This window comes from Eupeodes corollae, chromosome 3, assembly GCF_945859685.1.
Source record: "Eupeodes corollae chromosome 3, idEupCoro1.1, whole genome shotgun sequence".
NCBI lineage: Eukaryota > Metazoa > Arthropoda > Insecta > Diptera > Syrphidae > Eupeodes > Eupeodes corollae.
The window spans coordinates 114,363,087-114,382,448 of NC_079149.1; the positions used below are offsets into that span (position 1 = coordinate 114,363,087).

At 33.2% G+C, this 19,362-nt stretch overlaps 4 protein-coding genes across 4 annotated transcripts; 1 reads left to right on the plus strand and 3 right to left on the minus strand.

Annotated features, from left to right (window-relative positions):
• Positions 1–1,832: 1,832 nt before the first annotated feature.
• On the minus strand, positions 1,833–10,854 carry LOC129950255 (uncharacterized). Its single transcript, XM_056062132.1, has 3 exons — positions 10,715–10,854; positions 2,687–2,807; positions 1,833–2,604 (listed from the first exon to the last, which is right to left on the minus strand). Exons 1-3 carry the CDS (start codon positions 10,795–10,797, stop codon positions 2,479–2,481), a joined length of 330 nt encoding a protein of 109 aa, XP_055918107.1. The 5' UTR covers positions 10,798–10,854; the 3' UTR covers positions 1,833–2,478.
• Positions 10,855–10,935: 81 nt separating this feature from the next.
• Positions 10,936–13,134, minus strand: LOC129950254 (probable serine hydrolase). Its single transcript, XM_056062131.1, has 3 exons — positions 12,867–13,134; positions 12,665–12,736; positions 10,936–11,942 (listed from the first exon to the last, which is right to left on the minus strand). The coding sequence occupies exons 1-3, from the start codon at positions 12,904–12,906 to the stop codon at positions 11,107–11,109; spliced, it is 948 nt and encodes a 315-aa protein (XP_055918106.1). The 5' UTR covers positions 12,907–13,134; the 3' UTR covers positions 10,936–11,106.
• Positions 13,135–14,827: 1,693 nt separating this feature from the next.
• Positions 14,828–16,588, plus strand: LOC129951447 (growth hormone-inducible transmembrane protein-like). The gene is made up of 6 exons (XM_056063590.1): positions 14,828–14,986; positions 15,146–15,363; positions 15,431–15,542; positions 15,610–15,751; positions 15,816–16,288; positions 16,351–16,588. Exons 2-6 carry the CDS (start codon positions 15,168–15,170, stop codon positions 16,433–16,435), a joined length of 1,008 nt encoding a protein of 335 aa, XP_055919565.1. The 5' UTR covers positions 14,828–14,986; positions 15,146–15,167; the 3' UTR covers positions 16,436–16,588.
• A 452-nt stretch (positions 16,589–17,040) lies between these two features.
• Positions 17,041–17,873, minus strand: LOC129951448 (exosome complex component RRP40). The gene has a single exon (XM_056063591.1). The coding sequence runs from the start codon at positions 17,770–17,772 to the stop codon at positions 17,083–17,085; it is 690 nt and encodes a 229-aa protein (XP_055919566.1). The 5' UTR covers positions 17,773–17,873; the 3' UTR covers positions 17,041–17,082.
• Positions 17,874–19,362: the final 1,489 nt, after the last annotated feature.

A 19,362-nucleotide genomic window follows, 5' to 3' on the forward strand; every position in this document is an offset into this window, starting at 1 on the left:
AGGTGGTGTGAACCCGCCTTTAAAATTTCGTATATTGTTTTCTATGGGTAAACTAAATTAATTTATTCTTGATCCATATTTATCGAAACAAAAATTTCCCCGGTTTTTGCATTGCATGGGGCAAAATAAATTGATTTATTTCTGATTTAAGATCAAACCTGTAGATCTGGATATTTCGGCAGATTTACCACTATTTGCACCATTACTAATACGATAAAAAAATAACAATCGTGTTCCATGCGCCACAAAAAAAAAAATTCGTTCTCTCCTTGAAAATATTATGCTATTGGAATACTAAAATAAGTGTAATTTTATTGAATAGAACACAAAAATTGTACTTTTTTGAAATCTCATTCATTTTAAGTATCTTAAATTTTAATTTTTGTTTGGTTCTAAGTTAATTTTTTATCATTTATCAAAATCGGATAGAAATTGTTCGAAAAATCGCCGTCCACTTCCTGTTGTTTAAGCTCCCACTAGCCGTGTCTTTGACTCTGTGTATGGTCAGCTTTCTTAAGTTGGTGTGTAAGCTAGAATTAATATGGATAAAGATGTAGATCCAAATTCAAAATACACCATAATGTGCCGTAAGACAGTCCTAATTCCTGAGAACGACAAGGAATCGACATATTCGGGAGATATTTTCAGTGGGACGAGCGAAGCGATGATACACACGCCTTACAATATCTGTAACCAATCCAGTCTATTAAAATGTCTTTACAATTTTTCCAATTGCTTGCATAAAGCACGATAGTAGTAGGTTTTAACAACTGTTATGCGTTGTGCAATGGTTAAGCGATCCATTTTCGTAAATGTCAGACTTTCAATTGGCTTAACAACTTAGTTTGACAGATGTCGAATTCCAACCCTACACTTTTGAAACCGCAAAATTTATAACCCGGTTTTATTTATTATACATTTTTATACATGGGATGTTGAGCAATATAATCACTAATTCTCTTCAGGATATGAAGCAAAGTTTTAAAAAGAGTTTAAGTCAAAATTTCAATTTTTCTTCTGCAAAAAATATGCATTACATAACAAATTGAAGATGATAAAGCTAAATTAATTAAACTTCTAAAATAACGTGAATAAAAGCAACCCAAAGTTTTGTTTTATTCCTTGCGTAATTGCTGTTCATTATAAACTTCCAGTCAAAAGGACTTCAAGGTTGCCTACAATAGTATAGATTGTGTAAAACTATACACTGATTAAATTGTACATTGATCATGACCAATATAACAACCGAAGTTACGAGTAAAATAGCAGGATTGATATTCGGAAAAATCAACATCTTGCTAAGGTTTTCATTAATTAGGAGAAGATAATATTCTATGTTGAGTTGCACAACCTCATAAATGAGATTTATTGTTTAAGAACTTTAAAAAAATATGGAGCTACTCGCATGATAATTTTCTTTAAATTTTAATTCTTATTCCTTAGCAGTAATTTTATGAGAGATATGTTTTTGAATGTTTTCTAGGTATATTTTTGTATCTGCAAACTCATCACAATATATTATTGATAACACACTTGCATAACTAAAAACAATTAGACGCAGCCCTCGCCGCACATGATAAAGATGAATGTTGACTTTTATTTTCTGTCGAAACGAACATTCGATGAAATCATATTCCTATCAGACGCCATTGGTTGAAGGTATATTCATTATGTACATAAGATACATTAATGTCATGTTCTGTTAAACAATTTTTGATAGACTTTTTTGTCTTCTAATACATATCTTATAAACGTTATGAAAGTTAAGACATGACAAATGAAAAGTAACAAAATATTGAAACAAATGTTTTACCTTAGAGAAAAAATTGATATTATGTTGTTTGTTCATTTATTTTAAATTTAGGTCGAAATGTTATAGGTACTTAAACTTGCTGGAGTGTTATTAATTAGTTATTTAAAAAATATAACGTACATATGCATACAATTTTGAATATTTGGTTTCTTTTCCTCTTGGTAACACAAAGGAGTTGAGTAAAAGATAAAACAAATAGTATTTTTGAGAAAAAAAAAAGTTAAATTTAAATGTATTTAACAGAATTCATGCCACCTTTTATATGTGCCTGGCTGGCTTGGATTTGATATTTTAGTATTAAGTGATTATGAAATATATGTACATAGGTAATAATATTTCTTGATAAACTGATTTGTTGTTTAAATTTAAATTTTATACAAAATTGTATAATACACATTTCATTAAATTGATCTCTTTTCCTGAGTAAACGTAATTCAACATTGTTCTTATCGAACGCTAAGTACAAAATTGGAAAAATTATAAAAGAAACTATATTAAATACAAAATGGACTTCAAAATTTATACAAAGCACACTTTTCACATGACATAATTTATTCTCATTAAACAAATATAAAACACTCTTTAAATATAATTTAAGTATGTATCAAAAAACTAAAATAAGGTGTTATAAGACCAAATGAGTAAATTTATTTTATTAAAATTGTTTATTGGCTTGAATTGCATTGAAGTGCGGGATTCTTCCGATAGTTTTCAATTGCTTGTTGAAGAATTTGTTCAACTGGTGAGAATGTCGATCTAGATCTTAGACGTGCCTTAGAAATTTCCAATGACTGCAAAAATAATTAGTTTTTAATTAAACTTATTCTTATTGAAATTTGTGTTTCAAATTTGTTTATATTATTCTATACGTACCTTGATTAAATTCGAATTTCTTATCTTCGCTTCTTCTAAATTAAGAAGTTTGTATGGTTCCTGTGAAGACTTATCATTGTCCTCATCGTGTAGTATTTTCGATTTCAACTCTTCCTGCTTCCTAAAAATTAGTTGATGCAGTGTTTATATTACGTAGATTTAGAATAACCTAATAATTTTGTTTTAAAAAACATATCCAAATTACTACTTAATGCAAAACCCAAAAGCAACCACAAACATTTTGAAGTAGAGACTTTTTTAAACAGTTCCCTGTTTTGATTTTATTCAAAAAAAGTCTTATAGCCAATTTCATAAAGAAATTTCAAATACTAAGTTTTTAAAAATCTTTAAATGATATTTTGTCCATAGAAGAAACACATATTGAAAGTCTTTTTTTAAATGTTTGCGGAACCGGCGATTTTTTTTAAATTTGAGTGACTACCTGCAAAAATTACTTTAAACATTACCAGAGAATTTGGAAGAAGATTCCATTCTGTATATGTGCCAGGAGATTGAATAAGCTGGTTCTTAAAATTGAGGAAAAAGTAAAATACAGAAATAAAAATTTTTAAAAAGCTCCTAGGAAGAAAATTTTAACAACAATAAATAGGAAATGGAAAAACACTATTGAGTCATATTCACAAGCGACAACCGATTAGCGCCCCCTATGCTTCCTTGTCTTTGGAGCATAATATCAGCCAATCAAATAAAACATTTGAAATTAACTTTTTGCCAACAAAGTTTGTAACATTATCCTCGAAAAGAAATGAGAGTTTAGGTACGATCTCAACAAATAACATTTTAACAGAGTTTTAAAGAATTTAATAAGAAAAATCATTTTTCCGGACATTTGATTAGAACCCTCACTTGAAAATGCCAAATAACAAAAGAAAATGGTCAGAGAATACTTACATTTTTTTTTTAATTTTAATTCCTTACATTTCAACTTATTCCTAAAAAAATTAATTACGTGTTGTACCACCACGGCTAACTATAACTTCGTACATCCTGTTGGGTAAAATATCATATAGTTCAGAGAAATAGTTTGCCAGGCACTTTTAATTCCTTTAATGAGTTCCGCTTCAGTTGGATATTGCCTTAAAGACTCGTATTCATAAACCTTCCGTGCTGGCCACCCCCAAACATTTTCTATTACGTTAAGGTCGTGCGAGTATGGCGGTCATATCAGTAAGGGTACTTTTTGGAGCTCAATCCAATACTTTACGACCTTAGAGGGCTTCCATTCTAAGAGCCCAAAAATATCTTTGATTGAAGGGAACGCCTTTCTTAGTACACCTTTGTATGCTGTGGTCATCATACGACGAGTAAGAAATTGCAATTCAATAGTGCCATACCATGACAGCAGCAGCACAGCTATGGAGTCGATCTAAAGTATGCTCTTTCTTTCGAAGATCATGAAAGTAGTAAGCCTAACCATCGGGACCCTCCAAAATCTTTTTTTCTTCGTCTGAAAATACAACAAGCTGCCACTCCTTCGTTCAGGACATAGACGTGGTTTCTTTATTTTAAGACGCTTTAAATGTTCAGCATTGGAAGTAAATCTTTGCGCAGTCTACACGCATGCTTTCACGCCTGTTTTTTCTTTAATTTTGGCTGCAGAGTCTTGAGAATTTCACGCGTGCCTCAAAATAATTCACTTGTCAGCTGCTGTAATGATAGAACATGGCCGACCTTTCATTTCCTAAGAATGAGGAAATAACTTTTGCGGCTGCATTTATTTTTTTTTTTTGAAATTTGATGGATTGATTGACCACACTCACTATAAGCCTTTATTTTGGCCCTTTCGGCTTCATTTAGCGGTTTTGCTTTCCACATTTTAACTAAATTTAATTGATAATTATTCAAAATAAACTTATAACTTAAAAAAGAAAATCACGACTACTTACATGCAAAAATTAAGTTAATGGGCTGTCGCACAAAAAATACATTAATTTTTGTTACATTTTACAGAATAAAGCAAAAAAATAACGGTTTATTTCCAGAACTAAAGTTTTTTTTAATATTATACATGCGTATTAAACTTTTTGACCATTATACATATTAAATTTCCGAGTTATTTGAATTTACACTGACTGATTAGAGTGGGCGCTATTCGGCTGTCGGACAGTGTATGAGTCATCTTTCTCATTCCTATTTCTAAAAAATAATTGAATTTTTCCAAAGTGAAGTAAGTAAGCCACTTCAAAAACTACAAAAAAGAGCAATTCGTAAGTTTAGGCAATAACATATAGAAAATGTAGTTTCAAATTGTGTATTTTCCTTTTTTTTTTCATTTGACTCACAGAGTTTTTAAGACCGTTCTTCTATATTTTCAAAACATTGCTAAAACTGCTTATTCGTTCTTTGTTAAAACAGATTTCCAATTCTAGCCGACAAAGTGATATTTAAAGATAGTATTTTTTATAGGAACATAAAAGCTAGAAAATACTTGTTTTTATTCCTAAGATTTCAAAAAATTGTCTTCTGTAGCTTGGCAGAGCAGGAAAATTATTAGGTCCATTTGCGTACTTTCTGCACTGAAATTCGTAAAAGGATATATTTTATAGAGCTGGGGTAAAATTCTCTCACAAAAAAATAAGAGAACGAAAGGGGAAACAACAAATTTTTCACACAATATTACTGTCAAAAAAATATAAATTTTAAAACATTTATTTCGTATTTTGAATGTATTTGTTTCTATAAATGGATAAATTAAAACAACAAATGCAATATCTTGCTGGTCCAATTTTTTTATGAAAAAAACTTAAGTAACCTAAAACTTAAAAATTGCAATCTTGCTGTTCTTCGGGAAAAGAATTTTTAATTTTATAAGTGACAGCAAAAGCGAGCAATTTATTTAATTTATTTGAATTTGTATCAAATTTGACACTTTTCACAAATCAGCCCAAAGAAATTTCTTGGGCTAAAATTCGTAGGTTGGGGAAATATTTTTTTTAACATATATGTATGTATGTAGGTACTTAAAATCTAAAAACTTAAACTAGACTGTTGACAAATTTTAATTATTCCAACAATAAAACAAAATTGCAAGTACATCCTATGATTGGTCAAAGAAGGAAGATTTATGAGAGAAAGTCGTGTGAATAAGGCGGTAATGTATGAATATCCTGAAACCACGGAAAGATCCCTTCCGAAAACCTTTTCTAAGATGACCATACTGTACAAGCATACTCCAGGACTGGTCTCACAAGTGAAACAAAAAGTAATTTTAAAACATATGGATCATGGAAATCAGGGCCAAATCTCTTAATAAACCCAGAACTCTATTTGCTTTTTTAATTATGAAGTTAATATGTTCATTGAATGTTAGTTTAGGATCTAAGACGACACCTAAGTCAGAAAATACAAATACTCTACTTTTTTACATTTTTTTTTTTCAACATTTAACACCACGATAAACAAAAACAAAAAGGTATGCTCATTAGATACACCGAATTCGCCATCTTGCCTATGATGTGACGTCATCATCATCTGCTAGTTTGACAAGCGAGTACGTTTATTGGAAATTTTCAATTGGTTTTTAATGTTTTATTTGTTTTCCGGTTTAAAATTGAATTTTAAAATTTAAAAATGGTTGTTTGTGCTGTGTTAGGGTGTAATAATACACCAGACAGAAAAAAACAATGAAAAAACATTGAAATATCACTATTTCCCGAGAGACGCTAAAATGTGCAAATTGTGGATTAGTGCTTGTGGGAACAAAAAAGAATATTCTTTAAAAAAACAGTCGTGTTTGTTCGGAGCATTTTATTGAGAGTGACTATACACTTAAAGATATACTTTTAAATGTTCCTATGCATAAGAGAGCTTTAAGGAAAGAATCTGTGCCGTCAAAAAAATTGCCTAATGAACTTGAGCTATCTGCGAGGGACAAGAGACAAGAAATACGAGAAAGCAAAAGGATCGTTAATGACTGTCTATCTGCTTTCGAAAAGTAATTTGAAATAAACTCTTATCGCTATTATTTATTTAATCATGTTCAATACCTACAGTTGTCAAAACCCCTCGACAAGTAACTTTGTCCCGGGAAGTCCACAAAAGGAAGAATTTTGTGAAGAGCAAGATCAGGAAAATTGCTTGTATTACACAAATGGTAGCACTCAGACAGAGTAAGATATACTTGGGAATAATTTTAAGTTACCTAAAATATTATTTTATTTTATTCTGTTTTTTAAAAATAGAGTTGAATACAACTGCAGCAAGGAACTCAAAATTATGGAACTGGAAAGACAAGTCAGCAGATTGAAGAACAGTCTAAAGCGGAAGAACCAGCAGGCACAAAAAGATGAGGCTATGAGAACGGCTATGAGGACATCTTTAAAAAGGATATTTACATCTACCCAATCAGATCAATTGGAGCATCCCAATAAGAAGGCACGCTGGAAAGCTGAGGATATTTCTTCAGCAATGTCCTTATATTCAGCTGGTGCCAGATCCTACAGGCTACTCCGCAAACGAAATTTCCCCCTGCCATCTACTTTGCGTAGATGGGCCAAACAAATCGAAATAAAACCAGGTATTTTAAACAAAATAATTCAATTGATGTCTAAGTGGGACTATGACCAAAATGAGCGGCTATGCGTGCTCTCATTTGACGAAGTTAAAATCAAATCAACTTATGAATACGACAAGGCTAATGACATTGCGATGTGTCCGAAAAAATATGCACAAGTTGTTATGGTAAGAGGGCTGGTCAAAAACTGGAAGCAAGTGGTCTACTATGATCTTGATGCACCCATGACTGCAACTATTTTAAAATTTATTATTTCTAAGCTAGAAGAAATATGTTTTACAGTCATAGCTGTAGTTTCTGACATAGGGCCAACAAATGTTTCTTTGTGGAGAAAACTTTCCATTTCGGAAAACCAGCCTTTTATTTTTCATCCATGCAACCCTATGAAAAAGATATTTTTCTTTGCAGATATTCCACATATGATAAAACTTTTAAGGAATCATTTCATTGATACTGGGTTTGTCCTTAACGGAAAAATAATTAACGTCGAACCAGTTAAAAAACTACTTGGCTTAGAAAAAGATGATTTAAAAATTTGCTTCAAAATTTCTAATAAGCACCTTGAGGTACGACGTAGTGACCGGCAGAAAGTTAAATTTGCCACTCAGCTGTTTTCACATTCAGTTTCCGCATCCATAAGACGATGTATAACTTTGGGAAAATCATTTCCACCTAATTCCTTAGAGTGTGCTGATTTTCTGAAGGCTACTAATGACTGGTTTGATATTTTCAATTCAAAATGTCCATCCATTGACTCTAGGCCAAGGATGAGAGCTTTTGGATTAGCCTTAGATGACCAGCGGGTAATAATTAACACTATGACTGAAAATATACGCAATATGCGAACACCGACTCGACGCTCACTTCTCCCTTTTCAAAAGGGAATTTTGCTAAGCAATGCATCTCTGCCTCTTCTATTAGATTACGTAAGTTTTAATCATAGTTTAAAATATATAATTACTAATAGACTTAATCAGGATGACTTAGAGCTCTTTTTTGGAGTTATTAGATCTAAGGGTGGTCTTCATGACCATCCAACACCATTAGAATTTAAGTATAGGTTACGTTCCTGCATTTTGGGTAAGCATTTTATATTCAATAAAACATATATGTTCGTGCTGTCTTTAGTTATTAGTTGGTGGAAGTTTTATTAACAAAATGATGTACCTTATAATATAACTTACTAACAAAATAAACAAACAATTGCTATTCTCTAACATAAAGTTAACTTATCTTTTCAGGAAGGTCGGATGCCACGCAACAAGTGAGTGACTACAGCAACGTCGAAAGAAGAGACGAGGACCACTACGACGATAATCAACTAATAGCACAAATGCTTTCTAAAGTGTTGGAATCAAAAATGAATCCAGAAGCTGCTGATGTTGAAGAAGACGAATCGCCAACAGAAGAAGAGGAAGAAATTTCATCACTTGAATTCGACGAGTTGAAAGAAGACGCTATTGAATACCTCGCAGGATTTCTTATAAAAAAATGTAAAGTGCCGAACGATCCTTATACATCTTGCAGCTTTACTTGGGTGGATCAAAAGTCGGAAGGTGGACTTAAGAAACCCAACGAAACATTCCTTAAAAATGTTACAATTTTGGAAAGTATTTTTATGAAATACAATAAGGAACATCTGTACACAAAAGGGAAGTTCATGGAAAAACATTTAAAAAAAGCTGAAGCTGTGCCTCTAGATATAAGTGTAAAAAAACTATTTTTTAAGTGTAGACTGTATTTTAGAATTAAGCATTTAAACAAATTATTTTTAACTCAAATTAACTGTAAGGATAGAAAAATAATAAAAACAATACAATGAAATGGTATTCTTTTCTTCCATCGTATATCCGAACCAGATGACGATGACGTCACATTACATCTGTCAAAACACAATGAGCATACCTTATATCTGTTTATCGTGATTTAAAACATTTCCTGAATAATAGTATGTCTTCTTGCAAGAGAAGACAGTCAGATGTAGAGTTATTTTTTTTTTTAATTTTAATGTCATCAGCATATATTAGGACACACGAATTTTGTATGATCGAAACCAAGTCATTTATAAATAAGACAAATAGAATAGGACAAAGGTGACTACCCTGGGGGACACCAGAATTCACAACAAATGAATTTGAACAATCATTACTAAATTTAACACTATAACGTCTATCTTGCAAATATAAGGAGATCCAGTTTATGAAACTGTCGTTAAAACCTTGCTGTGATAGTTTTAAAAGTAATGTTTTATGACACAATTTATCAAAGGCCTTACTGAAATCAGTGAAGGTACAATTTACTTGTTCAAGTTTTCACATCTAAACAAAAGGACGTAAGGTTAAACAGATCAGTAACAGTTGAACGCTGTTTTCACAAAACAATACTGGTTATCGCAGATCATTGAACTACAGTGAAAAGAAAGGACGCTACATATGATTGACTCAAATAGTTGAGGTATCACAGATAGTTTAGCAATAGGTCGGTAGTTTATTATTTCGTTTTTAGGACCTTTTTTGTGTACTGGTATTATGAAGGAGTTCTACTAGATAAAAGGAAACAGCGAGTTAATACGCAGCACATTTCTTTAAAATGGATGATGGTACACCGTCAGAACCAGGATTAAAACATTTGTCAAGTTGTAGGATACTATTAAGGACAGTATCTTTAATTATAACGAAATTGATAGAATTTAAGTGGGGATAATTTATACTTTTTTACTCTCCTGTGAGCGCTCTTTTACGAAAAACTACCAAATTTTTGAGTACGCGAAAAGGATTTGTTCAAATTTCGTACTTTTTCTTAAAATTGGACTGTTTTAGGAGGGTACGCGAATGGACCTATTATTTCCACAAATTCATCACCTACATACATATGTACATACATGTTATAGTTGGAAAGTACCTTGTTCTAAACATTGAATAATATTTGTATGAAATGTCGTACAGAATTAGTATAAATAAATGAATCTGTGGTCCTGAAGTTCATTAAAATTTGGACTGTGGAAGGAGTAAGAGAAGGAGATAGAAGGTTGGCACAGAATCGATTGCTCGGAACTTATCATACATATTTGAGTCACACAATTGAGAATAATTAAGAAATCGATTTCTGAAAATTCTTTTCTGAGAGTTTTGACAAATAAACTGACAAATTTGTTGCAGACATTTTGTTTATGTTTATTAAATTGTTTTTAATCATAAATTTGTTTTAAATAAATGTTTAATTCTCTTTTAAAAACGACTTTTAAGTCTAGATAATCTTTAATCTGTGAAAAATATGAAAAGAGAATATTTAGGGTTCTACATCTCAATCATTCTTTTTTATGCACTATTCAAATAGGAAGATAAGCTTATTTCCCATCTGCTTTGAGATTCTTGTTCATATTTAATCCCCTGCTCTGCCAAGATGACTAAGAAAATTCTCAAAAAACTTAAAACCATAAACTTTTCAATTTTGCTAACTTACTATTATTGTTTGTCTGTCTATGCTAAACTTACATTTCTTGTAACCGTTTATCCAAATGCTCTTCAATTGTTGAATATTTCATTAAAATTTCTTTTATTGGGTCAATTTGTTCCATTTTTGTTTATTTTAATTCGATTTGTCACTTTCCATTAAATGAAAAACTAAAGCAATGATTAAACAAAGAAAAAACTTATATTCTTGTAATCAAAACAAAAAGCGTTGCTAAGTAACCATCAAATTTCAAAACACAAAATTCTTTGATTTGTTCGATTTTATTTTTTAGTTTTGTTCCTTATTTTTATCACCAAATTAATTTTTTTATTTACACACTAAACTCACTGAAGCCTCTCAAAATCCCAACTTATATCCTCCAAGACACACTGTTATTACCTACTATCTTTGGATAGTAGGAATAGATTGTAATTTATATTTTTAAAAATTCATTTATTTCACCAGATACCGCCTGCGGTGTTACTAAGTGAACATGATGTGTTCCAGGTACTTTTTTATAGATAACCATCTGCGCACTCTCACGCATAGCTTCTATAACACGTTCATACATCTGGGGATTCTCAAAGTTCATCCCTGGATCAGCTCGAAGATTCAACACTTTGCATTTGATACGAGAAGCAAATGCCAGTACTTGATCTGCATTGAACATAGCCAAAGAACTGACTTTCAATCGAACATCTCTGGCAAAGTGAAAACCTTTGGAATTCAAGGCCGGACGCATTCCTCGCTTCATCAAAATCTTTGCACCTTCCTCATCTACCGAACCACTATATGCATCCAGAACTAGCTGGATCATATCGTTGTAGTTGTAGCAGGGAATTTTCGACTCCGGCAGATTTTCATATTCGAGGAACTTATCAATGCCTAACCCGGTTATGTCAGCCTGTTTTTTCAAATCTCTAACTGTTGGGCCAGCAATATCGATGTTTATTAGCTTGCTAACGTCATCAGGGAATGCAGAGGCATACATAAAGGTCAGAGCACCACCCAACGAATGACCCATCAGAATCATTTTACTCCAACCGAATTTTTTCACGATTCTTCGAATTAATGTGATGCCATCCCAAAAGAGATAATACTGCATTCCTGGGGGATAAGGCGTTGACTTTCCGTGACCAGGCAGATCGATGCAAAACACTGGATAAGATGGATCGAGTATGGGACAGAGTCTGTCAAAAGTTCCGGCATTATCTTGCCACCCATGAAGTGCCAAAATGGGTTGTTTATCACGACTACCCCACCATTTACCTAAAATAAAAATATGAATAATTTAATACCGACATAAATCTTAAAAGGAAAACGATGATGGGAAAGTGAGTGTTAATCGAAATTCGCGGAAGTCAAATACGTAAAAAGAATATTGAATATGCAGGTCGTGCGTTTATACGATTTAAATAGTTTGTATTGAGAGAGAAGATGGAAGGCTATAGGTGTTAATAAGTACACGTCTCATGAGCTTTTTACCAAAAAATTAAGAAAATGCAACATTTTCGCTTTCAAGTTAAGACATTTCGAAAAGAGTTTAAGTTCTTAAATTAAATAAAAACTGACCCGGAACCTCGACTATTGACTTCCTGAAAATCTAACTAGGTACATAGTTTAGGATTGAGTTTAGAAATTATAATTATGATTAAATCCTATCAATCCTATAGATTTACTCAAACGTTTCTTTTGCGATTTTGTTTTGAAGTGTATCTTCCTTGATTGATTCAATCATATCTTTGCTTTGTCATTCCATAAAACTTTAATTCGATAGATAAGATTTTTCAATGTTGTACGTAGTTTCTTGTAAGTTTTGTAAGTTCAAACATTAGTCATCATTTTTGGAAGATAGAAATAACCTTTTGAAATTTATACAAAAATTTGGTTTTGACTTCTGACCTATACCCTATATTCATGACGACAACGATGCATAGGTTGCGCATAATTTAGAAAACAAATTTCTCTTTTTTGGTGTCTCTTCTCCTCACCTTGTACAGTTCCCCATGGCACTTCAATGCTTACTTCTTCCCATGAATATTCTGTTCGTGGTACGTGGCCATCTATACACGAAAAAAAACATTCGATATTAAAATGTAATATTGTTTATTTAGAAAAACATTTTATCAGAGATGTTGATTCATCTAGGAATACGTATTTTGCTTTATGATGCCATGACATGACATTACTTACTTTGTCCTAAACTACCACTTGCGTTACTATTGTTGTGCATTTTCCAATTGGTTTGGTGATGATGCCTTTTGTAGAGTCAAAATAATAAGAATTTGTTGCTATGTGGTGCTTAATTGGATGAATTATACTTTGGCTTAACTGACCACCATATCCAAGATGAAACACCTTTGCGATTGAGGAAAAAATTGAATTACAACAATCCGCAAAAATGAAGGTCAGAATTTAGAAAACATTTCTTTTTGTATTGCGAGTCGGAAGATGAGTAATTTGACGTTTTGTTTTGATGTTTTTTTTTAGTACAGAATGACAACAGGTGACAGTTGTTTGTTTAGTTGAGGGATGGTTGAGGGATTGAAAATGGGTGCGTTCGTGTACCCGCTCATTTGGGTATTCTTTTTTTATTTATGTAGATTTGCACTTGTCTAAACAAATTTTGATATTAATTTTTTTGAAGAGAGATTGAGGTTTAAATTACAAAAATCAAATAACTTTCGGATAAAAAAAAGGTTTTCACATTTGATTTTTTTTTTGACATTTCATCATTTTGTTATTAAAAAAGGAGATATGGAAGTAAATTTGTTTGAATAATTTAGAAAGATATGAAACCATGCTTAAATTTTCGTTTTGAATTGAATAAATAATAAATAAATTTAAAAATAATTCATCTTGCAATAAAATAAGCAGAATTTTTAAAAATTCGATTTGTTTTGTTTTTGCGGCTGTCAACACATTCTTAATTTTAAGGGGTTTTCAAAACAATTGGTTTTTCCTTCTATAAAAATTTCATGACAAAGATCTACCCACATGTTTATAAACCGATTTCGGACAATTGTGACTTTATTTCCTTGACAACTTCAGAAATTTCATTTTTAAGGCCTTGAATAGATTGTGGAGTAACTAAAAAGTATAAGGGCCTGTTGCACAATATAAAAAAGTCACAATTTAAGCTAGTTAGAGTCTAAACAGCTGATAAAATTGATATTAATATTTGCTTTTTTCTCAGACATGAGAACTGAGCTGTCGAAGAAGGTCTGCGTGTGAGATATAAATATAAAATGACCGTGCTAATGGAGTAAAAACCTGAGCCTGGCTGACTGGACCTTTGTTTCTTGTGGTATAAAAGAGACAGATTTACAATTCTTAAGCTATTGACAGTTCATTTCTCCAGTATATTTCATAAATTAATCGGAGAGCTCTGATCAAACTCTGATTAGAGCGTACACTATGTGGTCAGTGAGCTGCTCTAAGAGCTTTAATAAATAGTGCAGTTAAGAAACTTTTCGTGGAAAATACCGATTGTTTTGTTACTTTTGTGGTCATTTGTTAATTTTTGTAGAGAATTTTAATAACTTTAAGCCTAGGTGCGCACATGCAACATTTTTGAAAACAAATAGTTCGATCGTTAGTTGCTTAACATCGCGCACATAAGCAACTCCAAAAGTAATCAACGAAATAAATCGATCCACAGGAAACATTTATTAAACTTGACTAATTGTTTTTCTCTCTTGCACTTACAGAAAATTATTCAACGATTTAGTTGAATGTCCGCGCTGTTACCTATATTCCCTTGTGACACAAACTAAAGAGTGATCGTCTAGTTTGTGTCAAAACACAAACTAAAAAATTGCTCACTTTAGAAACCAAACAGTTTTGAAACTAGAAGTTGCATGTGTGGTTTTAAAACTGGCAGCTTCCCAAACGTGAGTTTTTCAAAATAAAACTTTTTTAAGATTTAAAACAATTTTGTTTTATAAATGACATTGTAAACTTATCAAATAAAAAGTAACATCCACTTCGCTGCAAGGTGTGTATTAATGTTGTTGTAGAAGAATATAGAACACCATTTTCGAAACTGCTGACAAAAAATATATATTTTTAGAACATTCGTGTGCAACTAAACCCTTAAATTAAACTCATGTAATCAAGTTTAATCGCGAAAATTACCTGGCAGCACTTACTACTATACTTTTTATTTGACACATTCAAATTTCGACTTCGTATCTTTCCAGCATTTTCGAGGAAATTCGTAGAAATTTTAGCTGCTCAAATTTTATTTTCAAAAACTTTGAAACTAATTCAATTTAAAAGAAATCGAGCATAAAATACTTCTAAGCATACAGGTAAGTAAAAAATATATAATATCTTGTGTTTTTCAAATCACCTTAAGACATGTCTGAAAAATGTGTAAACAGTTTCGTCTACGCAATGATTATTTCATCAGATTACCTATACATTATATTTTTTCATTTTTCTCAATTGTTTTGTCTTGTAATTTATAGAAGATTGAAATAATATAAAAAGATGTTGCGAATGGCATTAACTGTGCCTTTGAGGCCAACACTACAAATTAAATCCGCACTTCAAAACAATGCTGGCTTTGTTAAGAAACAATTTGTCCGTGAATTCTCTCGGGATTCACGTCCCGGAGTCACTAGAAGTCGTCTACAACAAGGACAAACATTGAAAGAGAAGTTGATGGGGCCACCCGGAGAAAATGGTAAGAAACTTAACATCACAACATAAAGAATTCGATGGGGAATATAGAATTGTTTGTCCGTTTAAAGCTTACTCCATTGGTAAAGGGGCTGCTGCAGGTGCCGCAGCTGTAGGCATGGGTGCACTGTGCTATTATGGTGTCGGTCTAGGAAGTCCCACAACCATCCAACACAATTCAATGTAAATTCAGTCATGAATCATCTCTAAAAATACCGATTTTCTAACTTGAATGTTCGTTCTTTTGCAGGTTATGGCCACAGTATGTAAGAGAGAGGATTCACACTACCTACGGATATTTCGGAGCCTCTGTGGCATTGACAGCTGCAAGCGCTGTTGCAGTATTCAGGACACCAAGACTCTTGAACTTGGTAACCCGTAATGGATGGATGGTAAAACTCTCTTTGACTTTAAATGTGAGTTGAGTTTTTTTTAACATTTTGTTTTCAATTCAAGTCGATGGTTGGAACCATGGCTGTCATGATTGGTTCTGGTATGGCAACACAGGCAATCCCTTACTCACCTGGTCTAGGTGCAAAACAACTTGCCTGGGCAGCACATTGTGCCATCATTGGTGGTGTAGTGGCTCCACTTTGCTTTTTGGGTGGACCAATTCTGACGAGGGCTGCTCTCTATACCGCTGGTATTGTTGGTGGACTCTCCACTGTGGCAGTTTGTGCACCAAGCGATAAGTTCCTGTATATGGGAGGTCCATTGGCTATCGGACTTGGATTCGTTTTTGCCTCATCGTTGGCTTCTATGTGGCTTCCACCCACAACCATGCTCGGAGCTGGCTTGGCTTCGATGTCTCTCTACGGAGGACTAGTATTATTCAGTGGATTCTTACTCTATGATACACAACGTATTGTCCGCAAAGCCGAGTCCTATCCAGCATTATTCACAGAGAGGCCATTTGATCCAGTTAATGAGTAAGTTTGTTTGGGTTTAATTTTGAGTTTTGATTCTTTTCAACAAAAGGTGTTCATTTCAGATCCCTATCAATTTATATGGACACACTGAACATATTTATTCGAATTGCATCCATTTTGGCTGGAGGCGGTCAACGACGGAAGTAAATTCAAATTTCCGAGTAAATGGTCATAGTGTAAGACTGTGATGTGTGATATTTTATAATTGAATCGATTAATCGAAATTGAATGAAATGTAGAATCATAGAAAACAAAATATAAAACCAAAAATAAATTATTTGTTCATTGTTCGATGCTGTACATTTGTTTGGTTTTAAGTTTTGTTTCGGTATCTTAAAAGAACATAATAAGCAGGGAAGGAAAAGAAGGGAAACAGTGCAGGTTTCACAAAATATTGCACCACCTTATGAAAGTTCTATAGAATTAATTAGAGTGCAAAAGTTTAAAAAAGGAATTGATTCATCTTGTGGCTTCGTGATGGCGTGATGTTTATTTTTAAAATTCTGAGGGTCAAAATGACCCCCGCCAAGTTTGAGGTCATTCAACAATTCAAGTTTCAAGTATTTAATATAAAAGTTTCACGGATAAGGGAGCGAAATTGTCAAGTCAAGTTTAACGGAACACTACTTTGGGCCTTAAAAATTGGCAACGGAACGTCTTCGGTTGCTAAGTTCATCCCTTGGAATAGTTCTTATGGTTTATTGGTGCGCCTTCCCGCCCTACTTAACATTTGTTTATGTTTATTTAAATAAAACAGCATTTTTTGTTAATTTATTTTTTATTAAAAATTCCAACTACGTAAAAAGAATATTTCCGATATTTTCACAAATCTTCGCAATGTCTTCATTCGATGAATTCTCAGCAGCTAGAATTGCATTTCCCAAAGCTATTGTCTCTTTGATGGACTTTGCCTTAATCCAAATGCGTCCATTCAAACCTACAGCAATTTCGAATGGCATTTCCTTAGTCAACGCCCTTAGCAATGGACAATCCTCCCTCAAAATAGTTCGAGCCAAATTAAGACTACAATTGAAGACGAACCCCTCCGACAACACACCCAATTTGCCCTTCTTGCCCACCGAGTTCACACAAACCAATTCGGGTTCCAAATCTCGACTGGCAACAATTAGACGGGCGTATAAAAGATCACCAGCATTAACATCAGGTCGATTCTTTTTCGTAGCCGATTCAAACGCCAAGTAGGATAGAGCAGCATTTTCGTGAGCGCCAATATCAACACGGAATATATCACCAGCCTTAGCAGTTACAACACCTATCACAGCCTCACCACGAACGGGAACATAGCGTTTCTGGTAGCTATCAACCCAGAAGATGTTTGTGTCTTTTTTCACCAGAGTGCCGGCCTTGCAGGCAACTACTTTTTCATCTAAACGACGTAGCCCTGGACCGAGGACTACTTTTTTTGTTTTGGCCACTTCTTCGGCTTCGTTGATTCTTTCACCGGGCATCACAATTAACGTCATTTTGGAAGAATTATTTATTAAAAACACTATTTATTATTAATCAAGTGAATATTTGTTCGACGCACGTGAAATAAAATAAAAACAAATTTTGAAGTGTCAAAAAGGAGTTGAATTTGACGTTTCAGAAAAGAAGTGTGTTCAAAGATTGACGAAATATGATTGTCCAGTTTATATTTTTAAGATTTCTGTGATTTTCTCAAACTGATTGACACAGGAGGAGAATGAAAAATAAACACTATTCATTATTGATTCCCACCTAATAGGTTTTCGTCGAAAACCTACATCGAAAACTCAAGTTTTCCCATACATTTTTGGTAAACCACAAGTTTTCGTAAACCATACGTTTTATATGTAACCTCTCGAAAACCAGTACCATTTCAAAGTTGAACTAGACAAACAAACCTTTCGAAACATTCAACGCTCAAATTAATGTAAACAAAACAGCTGATGGCTGCTGTCACAAAAATATTTCATTTTGAAATAAATTTATTCGTGGTAAGTAATATTATTTATACAATTTAATTACAAAATAAGAATTATTGCTTTTTGTTTTGTATTTACAGAATATGGAAGAGAAAAAAGAAAACTTTGGGGGAGCTGCGTGGCAACAGAAAACATTGTGGGAAAATTTGACAACGTCGAGAATAAAAGTCCCGGTGACTATTTGTGGCACTGGCAGTTCTTTATGATCCTCCAGAGTTTGAAACGCTCTTTGTTAAGCGAGAAACCGGAATTCCATTTGGATACTGGCGTGACAACACCAAGAACGAGGAAGACTTGCTCATTGTTCGTAATGACGTTTCCAAGGGATGCGTCTTCGAACTTGTCTCCACAAATGTGTTCGACGCTTTCGCTTACTACCTGGAGAAAGACTTTCCGGTAACTCCGTTCAATCAAAAGGATTTGGGAGATATGAGAAAGGCGATAAGTTCATTTATACAGGAGAATAAGTATGAAGGAAAATGTCTGAAAAAACATTCCACAATGTGGGAATCGTTGTTCATTAGACAAACCAGGAGAGTCCTCAAAGGAAGAGGCCAAAGAGATAGTCATGCAGAAATTTCAGCCCATCATAACAGCTTCAGTGATCGCTCTGCATGAGTGTGATTTTGGTACGAATCTGGAACTAGGAATTGACCTTTTCTGCTCCAGCCATAAGGACCTACACGAAATTGTACAGAATCTTCTCAAACCCACCTATCAGTAACTTGGACGGCCACAATATATATACACATTTTCTGGTTCACGAAAAAATTTTGCCGAAAACCTGGTTTTGGGATTGGTGTGAAAAGGCTATAAGGAATTCTTGAGAAATCGAAATATGAAAATTTTATTCTCAGATTTCTGACAGCAACAGTCAGCAATTTTGTTATGTTTTTGAAAATTAGGATACCTGGCCAATTTTATTAGGCGTAGTACCCGTGCCATGATGGTTAGTGCATTGGACTGTCATGCTAGAGGTCATGGATTCCATCCTTGTCTATGCCGAAGTTGTTTTCACGGGTACTGCCTCTTGCTTGGAATTGACAAATTCTCCAAAAGTAATTCTTGCCATGAAAAGTGCATTCTCAAATTAGACGTTCGGATTCG